At 44.6% G+C, this 14643-nt stretch overlaps 1 protein-coding gene across 1 annotated transcript in view; it reads right to left on the reverse strand.

Moving 5' to 3' along the window:
• Nucleotides 1–3912: 3912 nt before the first annotated feature.
• The window catches only part of LOC120220088 (calcium-dependent secretion activator 1-like), a gene marked incomplete at its 3' end in the record, with an annotated part of 65628 nt that continues 54897 nt past the window's right edge, over nt 3913–14643 (reverse strand). Inside the window, exon 5 of the mRNA XM_039217089.1 lies at nt 3913–4245. Coding sequence (XP_039073020.1) covers nt 3913–4245 — 333 coding nt within the window. The remainder of the gene's footprint in view (nt 4246–14643) is intronic.

Genomic DNA, 14643 nt, shown 5'->3' on the forward strand with positions numbered 1-14643 from the left:
TAGTAGTTGGCCAGGCTCCTGGAACTTGGGACATTTTTGATCAATTAAATACAGCAGGTGAGGAAGCTTGTTGAAAAGTGCATTTCAATCAATAGCTATTACTGGGTTTTTGGTCCTTAGATTACTTTTTTAATTAAATTTCTACTGTTTGGCATTAGTCAAAAAATGCCTTAGTCCCAAATGTATGTACAAAATAAAATTATTTTCCTTCCAAAGACTTTTTCTAGAGTTCAAGGGACAGTGGGAACTAAACTGTCCTCTTCAGAGGGACATAGCTGAAAATTTTCATTTTCAATCCTCCTGTTGTTCAAGAGAGGTGACTAAAATCCTACATCATTGTCCTCCTCCATGGGACAAGATTCCTGAAAATGGTCCTCCTCAGCTTAATGGGAGAAGACACCTGAGCACTACCTTCCTAAGCTCCATGGGACACGGCATACAATCTACCTAGGATCCAATTACACTAAAAAAGAAGAAAAGAATGAAAGAATAAGAGAACAAGAGAACGAAAGAATGAAAGAACAAAAGAAAGAGAGAAAGAAAAGACAGACAGAAAGAAACATGCATGGAATAATTGACCAGAGGTGTTTTCTGAAAAAGATCTTGAGCAAAAGGAGGAAATGTGAAAGAATTTCAATCTAAAATGGAACCAGAGGACATAAAAATGAGAAATCTCATGCACGCATCCTTAGGAAAACGAAACTTAAAGACTGAGAGACTGATTTAAACACCACCTACCCCAAACCTTCAACAGACTCGCCTGTAGCTGCCATAGTCTGTGTGCCCTGAATTACAATGCCTCTGCTCTTCCCAAATACACGCATCTCTTGGACAATTTTGAGCTTGCCTCAGTTTACCTCTTTATTGAGGTCAACAACTGTACCGTGTTTCTTTTCTAACTCATGGAAAATATGTTGAAATTGTGAGTCTAAATAATTCATCTTTAGGGGGAAAACACGATCCTGCCACTTACCCAAAAGCACTGAGGTAAGACAGGGCATGGGGATGTATTCATCCGAAGAATGCTGGTGTTTGAACAAGGACAGAAAATAAGCATAATACGCTGCTGTAATCAGAAGAAAAATTAGTCTCTGGAATCATTTTGTGACTAGCAGGCTTACGAGCCCCTAACTAGCTCTGTCATTTTGAGCGTTACTCATAACTCAAGCAGAGGGTTTGACAGCCCATATTCTTATGGGAGAGAAGGTGGTCCTGGTGACAGGTAGGAATATCAACTGCTTATCCCATTCTAAAAGGGCCATGTAGGGATGTAGTAATATTTTATAGAAAAGGAAAATTTTAATTTAATTTCATATTGAGATTTATTTGGTCAGTTCAAAATATTTCTTGACCCCTCAAAGAAAATATCAACCTTTGGGTTGGCAATCAGTATTCTGAATTCAAGTTGACTGAGAAGAAAATAGGAATATAATGTATATATTGTATTATGAAATGATAAACAGATTCCTACGTACTAAAATATCCAGAAAGTTCTGGGTAAGCTATCATGGCTGATAATAAGACCCTATCTACCAGTTAAAATAAACTGCAATCATTCATTTATTAATTCAGTAGGCAATTACTGAGCACCCACTATGTGCCAAGAATTGTTTCATGCCATCGTTTCTACGGCAATTACAAGTGAATAAGGCAAAGGTGAATCACCACCTTCATAAGGCTAACACTCTGGTAAAAGGAGCAAAGTGTGAGACAGGTAATAAACAGGTAAAAACAGATGAATAAGAAATGGAAAAGAGTGGTAAAAGCTATGATTAAAAACAGAACAAAGGATGAGATACAGAGTGATTGTGAGATGTAGGCAAAGAAACCCAGTTCTGATGGGATGGTCCTGGAAGACCTCTTGAAGAAAGTGACATTTAAGCTGTGGTAGTCATGGAAAGGTCTTGGCCAAAAGCATTATAAGGTGAAGGAAAACCAAATGCAAAAACCCAGAATCAGTTTGGTGTGTTGAGGAGACAGAAAGAAAGCCAGTGAGTGAGCGTGTGGGAAAAATGGTGTGAGCATGAGTGGTTCATGTTCTGCCTCAAGGCTTGGTGAGGAGCTGGGATGTCACTCGAAATGTGTTGGGTGCTACTAGAATTCTTAAACAGAAAAGCAATGTGATCCATATATTATACAGATATAAAATTTATATATTATATATTATATACTTAACATATATAATATTGTATATTATATTCATATGTATAATTTACATTATATATATATAAAATATAATACACATGTGATTTTTTTAAAGAAGCTCCATACTCCCCATGGAGCACCATGTGAGGCTTGACCACACAACCTTGAGATCAAGACCTGAGCTGAGACCAAGTCTGACACTTTACTGAGTAAGTCAACCAGGTGCCCCAGGTTCAATTTCTATTTGAAAAACCTTGCTCTAGCTGGTGTGTGGTGGGCATATTATTGTAAGGTAAGAGGGGAGGTGGGGTCACCCATTGGGTAGACACTGTGGTCATCTTATAAGAGATGCTGGCTCCTTGAACTAGAACGTAGCCATGAAGAAGGAAAGAAGTAAGCCTCAAAATCCTGTAGGGTTTTTTAATTTTTAAGGTGGATTTATTTTTGAAAGATGGAGCACAAGAGGGAGAGGGTCAAAGAGAGAGGGAGACACAGAATCTGAAGCAGGCTCCAGGCACCAAGCTGTCAGCACAGAGCCCAAAGCAGGGCTCGAACCCGTGAACTGTGAGATCATGACCTGAGCCAATGTCCAATGCTCAACCGACATTGTAGTTCGTATGTTAAGCTTTTAAGGCACTATTCTGATACTGTTTGTTGACTTTTTGACTCTTCAGGTAGACTATTGTATATTTTAACAGCTACCATTTATAAAGGATCCCATGTTGCTCTGGGCTTTACACACACTGAATTCTTATAAAAATTTCATCCCAAGCTCATGTGTGAGGAGGTTCACTAACTCCCCAAGGCCACAAAGCCGGTGAAGGTCATGGTAAGAGTTACCTAAGTCTGTCTGATTCTGAGCAAGGCACAACTCAGCCAATATGTTATAATGTCTTAATTTAACCTACCCTAGGGGCAGAGTTAGCCCAGGGAAATTAAGGTACAAGAGTTTCATCAATGGTTCTTAAAAGGAGAAAGGCAATAAAACTACCAGGAAGGGAAACCCTAGTGCAGATTCCTGGGCCCTGTCCTGAGAAGGCAGAATCAGAATCTCTAGGTTTGGGGGCTGGGGCTGTGAATTTGAAAAGTGCTCCCAAGTGACACTTATTAAAATCTGCAAAGTAGGTACTCATTCAACACGTATTTGTTGACCGAATAACTCCTGATCCAGAGGAAATATAGACCCACCTTGGATGGGACCAAGCATAGTCTCAGCCAGCCCCCTCAAATCCACTTGGAAATTCATAGTGAGATTAATACAATGGTAATGATGTGAAATACTCAGGCTTTCTGGAGACTTTCTATTTTAAATAATCACTCTTGATGAGGAGGCACTAAATTCAGTTGGCTTCCAAGCTGAGGAAGTATAGGCCACGCACCTGGTAAGCATCATATATTTTAAAGGCAAAACAATCTTTTTAAAAACTTATTTTGAGCTTTCAGCTGTTTCAGAAAACACAAAGGAGGCAGGCCTTACTCATAAAACCAACCTACCTATTAGACAGGATATACACAGTACCTACGGCCCACAACACTTTTAGGGGCTTGCAAAAATGCTTTCATTTCTTTTAAAACCAGAAGATAAACATGAACATATTCTGGCCTGGATTATATTCAATTTTTACAGATGCGGTTGTAAAATATAACTTTTAATTTTTTTTTAAATCAAGAAGCAGCCATGAAGACAACAGTGCTTAGGGCACGCAGAAGTCACAATGTGACCCCACTCACTCACAGAGTGCTGGGCCCAGGTGACAGACACCTTACCTGGCACGCATTGTATAGGAGCTGATGCTCAAACTTCTTGATCCCAAGAATGTTCTGGAACATCTCGTAGAGTTGCTCCTTGCTCAGAATCAGCTCAGAGGCTGCACTGGCTGTCATCCGGGCCTGCTGCTTCCTGGGGTCCTCTTCCCCACGGTAGATGGCATCAAACTTGGCCATCCAGGAGCTCAGCACAGTCTCCTTGCTGAGGCCATCAATCTCGGGCAGGCTGCGCACCCGCTTCTCAATGTGTTTCTTGAAGACCTCCCTGGAATCATTGGCAGAGCAGCCCCCACTCTGCACCATGCGGGCCACGCGGTCACTCTTCAGGAACACCTGAGCAAGAACAGGGACAGGAAAGATATCAGGGACTTAGTCATGGAAATGCCCGTCTCCTGAGGCCCAGGGCTGGGCTCACTGCCATTCTGGGTACCACGGGAGGGACTCAGAGAAGTCACTTATGCATGGTTTTTTTTTTTTTTTTTTTTGGCCAAATGTGGAAAAGAAAAGTAACAATAGTACTTACGAGGTTGTTAAAATGATTAAATCGGGTGGTAATATCATGAGAGGTAGATATAGTATATAGACTGTGCTCAAACTGCCTGAGTTCTTTCTCTGGTACCTAATGGCTGCGTTTCTTTCATCAAGTTAATCTCTTGGTACCTCAGTGTTTTCATCTATAAGATGGGATAATAGCAGTCTATGTCAGAGGTGGGTTTTTTTTTTTAAGTTTATTTATTTTGAAAGAGAGAAAGAACACAAGCAGGGGAGGGGCAGAGACAGAGGGAGAGAAAGAGAATCCCAAGCAGACTCTGCCTGTCAGCAAGAAGCCCAGTGCAGGGCTTGAACTCATGAACCGTGAGATCATGACCTGAGCCGAAAGGGAGAGTCGGATACTTAACTGAGCTACCCAGGTGCCCCTACATCATAAGTACTTCTAAGGGAGAATTAAATGGATTAATATATGATAACCACTTTAAAAAGTGGACCAGAGTAATGCCAGATGGCTTGTTATTATGGTTATTATTATTTTTTTGACTTTTTAAATTGAAGTATAGTCAACACATGATGTTACATTCATTTCGGGCATATAACACAGTGATTTGACAAGTTTGTATGCTATGCTATGCTCACCACAGTGTAGCTACCATCTGTCTGTATAAATGCTATTACAATACCATTGACTATATTCCCTATGTTCTGCTTTTTATCTTAGGACTTATTCACCTCATAACTGGAAGCTTGTATCTCCCACTCCCCTTCACCCCTTTTGCCCGTGACCCCACCTCCCTCCCCTCTGGCAGTCATCAGTTGGTTCTCTGTATGTATGAGTCCATTTCTGCTTTTTGTTTATTTATTCATTTGTTTGGGTTCTGAGACTCCACATATAAGTGAGATCATATAGTATTTGTCATGTTCTATCGGATGTATTTCACTTAGCATAATAGCCTCCATGTTGTAGCAAATAGCAAGATCTCATTCTTTTTTATGCCTGGGTAATATTCTCGTGTGTGTGTGTGTGTATACACCCACATACATGTCTGTTATCCACTCATCTCTGGATGGACACCTAGGTTGCTTCCATACCTTGGCTACTGGGGGTGCATATATCTTTTCAAATTAGTATTTTGCTTTCTTCGGTAAATACCCAGTACAGGAATTACTGGATCATATGGTAATTCTATTTTTAATTTTTTGTGGAACCTCCACACTGTTTTCCAGAGTGCTTCAATTTACATTCCGACCAACAGTGCATGAGCTTTCCTCTTTCTCCACATCCTCACCAACTCTTGCAAGTCAGGGTGTCTCAGCATGCTCCAGCAGGGGGTGCCCTAGCGGGGTGAGTAGAGCCGAGGTGAGGTTCTGGGTGGGGAGCCCTGAGGCAGTTCATGCAGGGTGTGCACAGGGGAGCCCCCTAGCATAGGAGGGGGATCTGGGGCTGAAGCAGGTGCGGGCCACGAGGTCGCGGGTAACTGTGCGATGGGGGTGCTCTAGCTCAAACTACCCAAAGCCAAAGTGCTGTCCACTTGGTCTATTCTGGTGTGCTCGGCACCTGTGTCACCTTGTCACAGCAGCTAGAGCTACAGTGAGCTCCAACCAGGTGTGCACAGGACTGGGGCCTGGCAGGGGGTGGGGGGCAGGTTGGGGCTGGGGGGACTAGGGCCCCCAGGCTTGCTGAGGCCAGACCCTGCTCCTGTCACATGGAGGGAATATACACTGTGCTGCCCACCAGCCTTGAGAACCCAGAGAGAATTCCAGCAACTCCCATGCCAGCTGCCTGGTGCGTTCGAAGGCTGGTCCCTTTGTATTCTACTTGCTCTTTTGTTTTCCTAGTTGCTCTTTTAAATTGTAGCTTTTTTCTGTGCCGCAGGGGTGGTGAATCTGCTCCGGGTCCCTCAATACTATCCGTTCTGACTGCAATTGGGGGCCTTGGGGGTGTGGGTCCCCTCCATCACCCTGCCCCCATCTCCTACTGTTGTCTGTGTGTTCTTTTCAGTTTTTGTCATGCAGAAGCTATTCGGTCAGCCCTCAGTTCTTCTTCAGGAGGAATTGTTCCATAAATGGATGCAGATTTGAGTTGTCTTCATGGAGGAGGGGAGTTCAGGGTCTTCCCAGGTCACCACCGTGGACGGGAACCCCACCATGGTGGTTGTTATTATATACAAGGTACCTGCCATGATGTCTGACACTTACACTTTAACCATGATTTAGATCCCATTTTATCCTCTCAATGATACTCACTTAAAACCAAACAAGTATTGGGTGAATTTCAGGTCTCCCTTCTTAAAATGTAAACTCCATCAGGACTGGACCTGTCTTGTTCCCCACAACATCACTCATCTCTGACACAGAGCCGGGCACTTTAGAAGTGAACGAATGAAGAAGGTAGGCATTATATTCAGTCTATTGTGTAGACCAAAAAACCAAGACTCCAGAGAGGGATAGGAGCTTGTTCTCGCTAACTCAAACTGGTTGATTATAAAGGGGTGTTTCTTTCCTCTTTTTTTTTTTTTTTTTTTTAACTTCACTCTGGTTCCTTCCTTCCCTAGGGGTCTCCCCTGCCTGGTGAAAGGCCCTTGGTTATTTTGCTGGGGTTGGCTGGGTCCTGGTACCAAAGCATCCATGAAGAACAGTTTACCTCTGTGCCAGTACCCACCGTTTGGAAATGGACACAAGCTACGTGGTTCTGGGGTGTAAAACAAGGTGGTGAGGCTGTCGCTTCATAGCCATAAAGAGGGAACATCTGATACTTGTGAGCTGTGTACCGGTCACACTTAAGAAGGTGCACAACTAACCTTCAAAAGGCAGAACCGATGTTGGCTTCCCTGTTGGGACTTTGGGAAATGCCCTCGTTCGCCAGGAAACGACATTGCTTCGGGGACATATCACTGCCTCCTGCTTCTTTACAAAGCCTTCCTCGGGGAGGAGAGATGTCAGGAACGTGGTCTCCACCTACCGCCAACGTAATGAACCCATTTAGAAAGAAAAAGGGCTAAGAGCTTGCTTCACAGGCAAGGGATGTGGCCTGCTCCTCTGTGCCTGGGAACCGGTACTCAGTGGAGATCTTAGAGTTCATTTAAAAATCAATCAAAGAGGAAAAGCTTCAGCTAAATCCTCAGGCCTTATGAGCCTTAATGAACTAAAGAATTTACCTGAAAATCTATAATGTTTAATGCAGATAGTTTCTCTGTCTACCTAACACACTGTGTCTCAGTTACAGGTCTGCGTCTCAAAGTACGTCAAAGTTTTAAGGCAAAGGGAGGAAGTTTCTGGAGTATAGTATTGAGGCAGGAGCTGTAAACCATAGTCCAGGCCAGTGGACCTACTACTAACTTGCTGTGTGATCTTGGGTCAGTCACCTCCCTTCTCTGGGTCTCCAATGTCTTATCTGTACATAGAACTGAATTGAAAAATTTGGAGGTTGCCCTTCCAGCTGTAATGTTTATACTCTTCTTCATGATCACGTTCGTTCTTTCTCTGGGTGCCCACTGTGCCAGGCACCAGCAACAGTGGTGAGCAAAACAGATGCAGATCCAGCCTTCATGCCTCCATGACGCCACTCTTTAATAATGCCACAGAAATACTGTAACCTGGGACAAGTGTTTTCAAGAGGATGGACGTGGGACCACATGTGTCTACTGCCGGGAATATATTCCAGCAGGGAGTCAGGAAAGCCTTCCTGGAGGAAAACTCCTTTGAGATGGCATAGGAATGATGGGTTCAAAAAAGAGAGTGAAAAGGGTATTTCAGAGCGTAGGAACAGTAAGTGTAAAGAGCCCGAGTGTCTGAGGAAGTGGGGAGAGCCACCGTGGCTGGGTCTGCCTTGGGGCAGGTTCCATGTAAGTGGCAGTGAGGAGAGGGGTAAGACCAGGGGCAAGAAGCAGCCAGATGGAGGAAGGCATGGAGGCCACGTTAAGGATACTGGTCTTTATCTGAAGGGCGCTGAGTAGCTATTGAAGGTTTTAAGCAGGGACATGGCATGATCAAATCCACAGTCTCTGGCTTTAATGGGGCAAACCAATCTGAAGGGGGCCAAGAGAACAAGCAGTCAACCAGATGGGGTGCACTTACCGAAGCACCAGTGGGGTGCAAAGGGGTTAATTCTTTGTGGTCAGCTCTAACGAATATCAGAGGTACCTTACAACATTCAATCAACAATGCAGCCATACTCTCTTCCCATCTGTCCAGACCAGTGTCCCAAAACCCGGGGCAGGCCTCCGTTATAAGCTCTGAGCACCATGTTCCTTTCCTCCAAAACCCTTCTAGAATGGCCTTTTATCTCTGTGACTGATTAATATCTGAGCTCCAGCTAGACTATAAGTCTCAGGAAGGCAGGAGTTTTAGCTGTTTTTTTCCCATTCTTTTTCTGAGCGCCTAACACAGTGCCTGGCACATAGTTGATGCTGTGTTGAATGAGTGAATGAGCAACAGCAACAAAGTAGAGTCTCAAGGCAGAGAGCCTGTTGAGATTATATCTGGATGGGAGCATGGAGGTAAAGGGAAAATAAGGAAGCACAATACACTGGTCTCTTAAAACAACGGACTGAGGCTAGATTTTCCATGAGGCATGACAACAGGGGTGAGAAATGACAATGTTGGGGCACGTGGGTGGCTCAGTCGGTTAAGCTTCTGACTTTGGCTCAGGTCATAATCTCATGGTTCGTGGGTTCGAGTCCCGTGTCGGGCTCTGTGTTGACAGCTCAGAGCCTGGAGCCTGCTTCCAATTCTGTGTCCTCCCTCTCTCTCCGCCTCTCCCCTGCTTGTGCTGTGTTTCGCTCTCTCAAAAATAAATAAAAATTGAAAAAAAAGAAATGATGATGTTGGCACATTGTTCTGAGCTGGCATCTATAACTGGCTGGGTGACCCCTAGATCCTGCACACAATCATCTGCTTCATGTAGTCCCTTCCTTTGTATAAAGGAGCCCCTCAGTAAATATTTGCTGAACTGCCAGTGGATGACCTTAGACAAGTCACTTAACTTCTAGAAACCTCACTGTCCTTTGCTGTCCCATGGGGTTAATTCAGCCACTCTTCTCTGACACACTGAAAGGACTTTGAAAGCAGAGGGCTCCATCTGTCCAGATGTAAGAAATGACTGCCAGGCCCCGGATTGAGGGGAGATGAGTGGAATGTCAGGAGTGTGAAAAAGGAGACCGGACACCAAGGAGACAACAAAGATGAAATGCCAAACAGGAGGCAAGGCAGCCACGGGGAGAAAAGGCGGAGGCAAAAAACTCATTTTCCAGGCACATCATCTGTCTTGGCCTCTCAGCCTGTCAGAAGGGAAGTGTCAGAAGGGGCTGGACCAGCCTTGCCATACAGTGAGTGAACAGAGTCCCTGAGTACCAGTGTGCTTGAGTGTCTCTAAAATCGCCCTGGGCAGCTGGGTGGCTCAGTCGGTTAAGCGTCCGACTTTGGCTCAGGTCATGATCTCGTGGTTCGTGGGTTCAAGCCCCGCGTCGGGTTCTGTGCTGACAGCTCAGAGTCTGGAGCCTGTTTCAGATGCTGTGTCTCCTTCACTCTCTGCCCCTCCCCCGCTCATGCTCTGTCTCTGTCAAAATAAATAAAACTATTAAAAAAAATTTTAAATAAATAAATAAATAAAAACAAAATCACTCCAAGAGCCCATTTGTACTGGGAGCTCTAGCTGGTGTTTTTGTTTCTGGTTTTGTTTTTTGGTGACTGTCGCAAGAGACTTCAACCGCAGGCTCAGTTCGGTGCGACACATCCATAAATCCTTCCTGCTCCTCTGCCAGCTTCCCAGACAGGTCATAATGGGAGATGGAAGATAAACAAATAAATACAGAACGGTGAAGGGCAGTCAATTCAGTGACTCGACCTCATCCATCAGTCCTTCCCTCCACCGCCAGAGGCAAGCAACGTCAAGGTTGTTTCAGGAGCACACACGCGCTTCAGGTCTTAACGACTGTACAGGGCACGGGGTTAGGCTGGCCCAGCTCCCACTTGCAGATCCTTTCCTGCTCCACAAAAGCCTGTCATTCCAACATAAATAAGAAAAATATCTACACATTAGAGTAAATAAGGTTTAAAAACACCCACAATCCACTGCGGCCTGATTGCTACTAACAAATGCCACACAGGTACTGGGAGGAGTGGACCATAGCGTCAGACAGCTCTGGATTCGAGTCTCAACTCTACCAGTTGCTGTTTTGGTTACCTGAGCAAGTTACTCAATCTTTCTGAGTTTTGGCTGCCCCGTCTTTCAAATGGGAATCCTAACAACCTTCCCGAGTATGATTGGGATAAGGATTCACTGAAACACTGCATGTGAATAGGTCAGCACGGGGTCTGTAACGATGCTTATTACATTCACTAAGAAATGTCCTAAGAGTTAGCTGTTATTTTTCAATAGAGTATCACGTAGCCATGGAAAAAGATATGATTTTTTCATTAGCATCAAAAGGTGTCCTGACAGACTGTTAAAGTAGATAATTCCAATGGGAGAGGTAAGGTGAAGCTGGGGGATAGGAGTATGACCCTGGACTGAGAACAGGATACATAGTAAAACTGATGAGAATATGTCATAAGCGTAAGTTCTGCAGAGGTAGGAAAGAAATTAAAACCCACTGTGCTAAATGATACAAATGGGTTACTACTATTTTATAATAGTTCTCCTGATAATCTTAAAAAAAATTTTTTTATTATGTTTATTTTGAGAGAGAAAGAGAGAGACAGAGTGTGAGCAGGGGAGGGGCAAAGAGAGAGGGAGACAGAATCCAAAGAAGGTTCCAGGCTCTGAGCTGTCAGTATAGAGAGCGACATGGGGTTCAAACTCACGAATGCAAGATCATGACCTGAGCCAAAGTCGGACGCTCAACCGACTGAGCCACCCAGGCACCCCCTCCTGATCATCTCAATTTAGAAATTAAATAGCTATCTTTATGTGTGTAGACACATTAAAAATACCTGAAAAGATACATACCAATATTTAATAGTGATTGTCTAGCACGATGGAATTATAGGTGCTTTTCCAACCATGTGATTTAGGGTTTTTTCTACATGGTCTATTTTTATAATTTGTATATTATATAGTTACCTTTTTCATATTCTGTTTTACTTTGTGATCACTTAAAACACCTCTTCCTACATGGAAAACTTACATCAGTTACCTTCACTGAGACAAGGAGCACGTTAGTTTCTAAAATAAAATGTACCTTTGGATCTGAAAGGTATCTTTCACCAAAAAGTAAAAGATGCTGGGGCAAACTTTGGAAGCAGATCTGGGCCCCACACCCATGGCAGGTAGCAGTAGCTTAGCTGCAAAAGCAGCTCCATTTCCTAGGTCTATACCCTGGAACCCCACCTCGACTTTGTCACCCCCAACCCCTACCTCATGCTCAGTCCCTGAAACTAGGAAGTGGATTGATTCTACCAACTTTCAATTCTCCCCTACTGTTTCTATGCAGCGGATGTGTGCTGTCCACCACCCTCCCCTCCAACCTTAATATATTTATGACATTACTGTCCAGGTGCCAGATTTAGGGTGAGGGTGTGTGCGTGTGTGTGTGTGTGTGTGTGTGTGTGTGTGTGTAATTTAATCCTGACAATAACTGTGTAGGGAGATGCTAGAACAGGTAAAGTACCTGAAGCTCAGACTTGGCTGAGGTGCCCCAGCCAGTGCGCAGAGGGACCAGAATTCAATGCACATCTTTCAGACACAAAACATCCTCTGAACCACTCTGACCTCCGCCACCTCCTTCCTTGCTCTGTGTTACCCTCAAAACAAATGTCTTTATAATGGGTAGTTACTCTTCTCCCATGGATATATATCTCTTTGAAGGCCACCGAAGAGTTACAGTGGTTTTTGCTTATTGGAAAATGGAGCTTCATTTCAGAGAAATAGCCAGATATGACCTGACTTCCACTTTTCTTAGATTTAAAAAAAAAGGTCCACCATAGAGCATAGAGACTGAATACAGTGCATCACCCAGTGTTGAGGACATTTGTAGTTTATGCCTGCCCCCCATCCTTCCCTCCTGGTAACAGTCCCTCAGTCTGAGAATGTCTGTGCCACCACACATGGCCTCAGTGGGGCTGTGAGGCATGGGAGCATGTCCTTCCTTAGCCATGTGGCAGGTTGGAACCCGAGGTTACCCAGTCAGACTTCCCCTTGTGGGTTTCAGCTTCAGAGGGGGATGGCACAAGAATGGAATGGGGTTGGCAGAGATTCAGACCAATGAGGGGGTGTCCACTATAAGGCCACCCAGCTTCCTGATATTGAGCGGTTGGGGTTCCCTCTTTTCTGTAGCTTGGTTATTTCCTTTAATGACTCTTGCTGCTGTGGTTATTACTGCTGCACTGTTATACAATCATCATCATCATCATCATCATCCCTTAATGTAACCAGTTAAATTTGTTGCTAGCAAATGTAAAATTGTTTTCTTTTTTAATGTTTATTTATTTTGAGAGAGAGAGAAAGAGAGAGTGCGTGCAAGCAGGGGAGGGGCAGAGAGAAAGGGAGAAAGGGAAGCCCCAGCAGGCTCTGTGCTGTCAGTGCAGAGCGTTAATGTGGGGCTTGAACTCACAAACCATGGGATCATGACCTGAGCTGAAGTCGAGTCAGACACCTAACCAACTGAGCCACCCAGGCACCCCCAAAATTCTGTCCTCTACAACAGTCATAGCTAGATTGGCAAAAAGCAACCAGGACTTTGTTAGAGACTGGCTAAGAACAAAACAAAACAAAACAAAACAAAGCAAAATAAAGCAAAACATAAAACAAAACAAACTCAATCGGAGCAGTTTTCACTGGCTGAAGCCCAGGTATCTAAAATGGGTGTGTGTCTGCGTCTCCCGCCTCAAACTACATCTCCACCTCCCACCAAACACCCATGTTTCCCTCCAGGGAGGCTCTGAGTGACAGACGTTTTGTAACATTTTTCCATCCACTTCTTTTCTCGGATGCCAGGACCGGCATGCAAGAGAACCGAAATGAAGCACAGTGAGAGGGCTTCCAGCGTAGACGTTTGTCGTAAAAGCTCTGAGAATTAGGGAAGGTGTGTGGGTTACGGAGAACTGGGTGTGCTCTCTGATGTCTCAGGGCCACAGCTGTGGGAAGGGGACAGAGCTGCCCAGTTGGATCTCCTAGATCTCGGAGCAAGCACCCACTTCAGCACCCAGCTCTCAAAGCTGGAATGGAAGAGATTATAGGATTAATCTGCTGCCCTGCCTGATCGGTTTTGACGATCAGAGCCGCCAGGAAAGGATAAAATAAACCTGCACGCTCTCAAGAGCCAGGGGGAACCCTGCTGTCCCTTTACCCTGGCCCAGCTCAGGTCACAGGCCTGAACGGCTTGATGCTAATGCTGGGGAGTGGGCTTCAGACTGGGCTGGAGGTGCACAGATGGAAAAAGGTCACAGCCTACCCACTCCTTTTATCTAAATTTTTTTTTTCTTTACTACTCTAGTATGCTGAAAAGCCATTACTGCTTTAGCAAAACAAGGCCGACGACCAAAATGACTTATTCTAGTGGAGTCTTCTCGGAGCTTTTTGAGGAAAAGTTGTTTTTTCCGCATGTCATTACCATTGGCAAACTGGGATATGAAGGTGTGGTATGGTGGGGTGGAGTGTGTGTGTGTGTGTGTGTGTGTGAAAGAGAGAGAGAGAGAGAGATTGAGATTGAGATCGAGATTGAATGGGGATTTAGAAGGATATCTATTGGTTTTGCTTGCAGAGCATACATTCCAACCTTCTTCCTCTGGTAAAAAGCACCCTCATTTCTCAATGACAAATCACTGCACTTTCCCTCTAGATGGTTCACTCTAGGTGGCTGAGCCTGCTCATGGGCTCCAGAGGTGGATCTGTCAGATCACAGATCCCATGGTCTAGCTGAGCCTCCATCCATTGTGATTGGCTCCAGAAAGGACACACGATCCATGTGAGCCCAACCAAGTCACCTGGGGCCTTTTGCTGGGGGCTCTCAGCAAAGAGGTATTGTCTTTGCTGATGTGGTTGCCAAGCTGGTAGGGCATGACGGGAAGCTGCCAGAATCCTCCACATGCAGAGAACCTGCCTAAGAATAAAGCCGACACAGGGAAGAACAAAGCCGAGGTCTGGGGGAAAGATACCCATCGTGCTGGGATCTTTGGAGTCTCTGGATCCAGCCACAGCTGAAACCGAGTCTATCCTAGACTTTTAAGTTGCTTCAGCAAATAAATCTCGTTTTGGGCTTAAGCCAGTTTGACCTAGGCATCCGTCATTTGTAATCCAAA

Source organism: Hyaena hyaena, unplaced genomic scaffold (assembly GCF_003009895.1).
Source record: "Hyaena hyaena isolate Hyena2069 unplaced genomic scaffold, ASM300989v1 scaffold_665, whole genome shotgun sequence".
In the NCBI taxonomy this organism is placed as follows: Eukaryota; Metazoa; Chordata; class Mammalia; order Carnivora; family Hyaenidae; genus Hyaena; species Hyaena hyaena.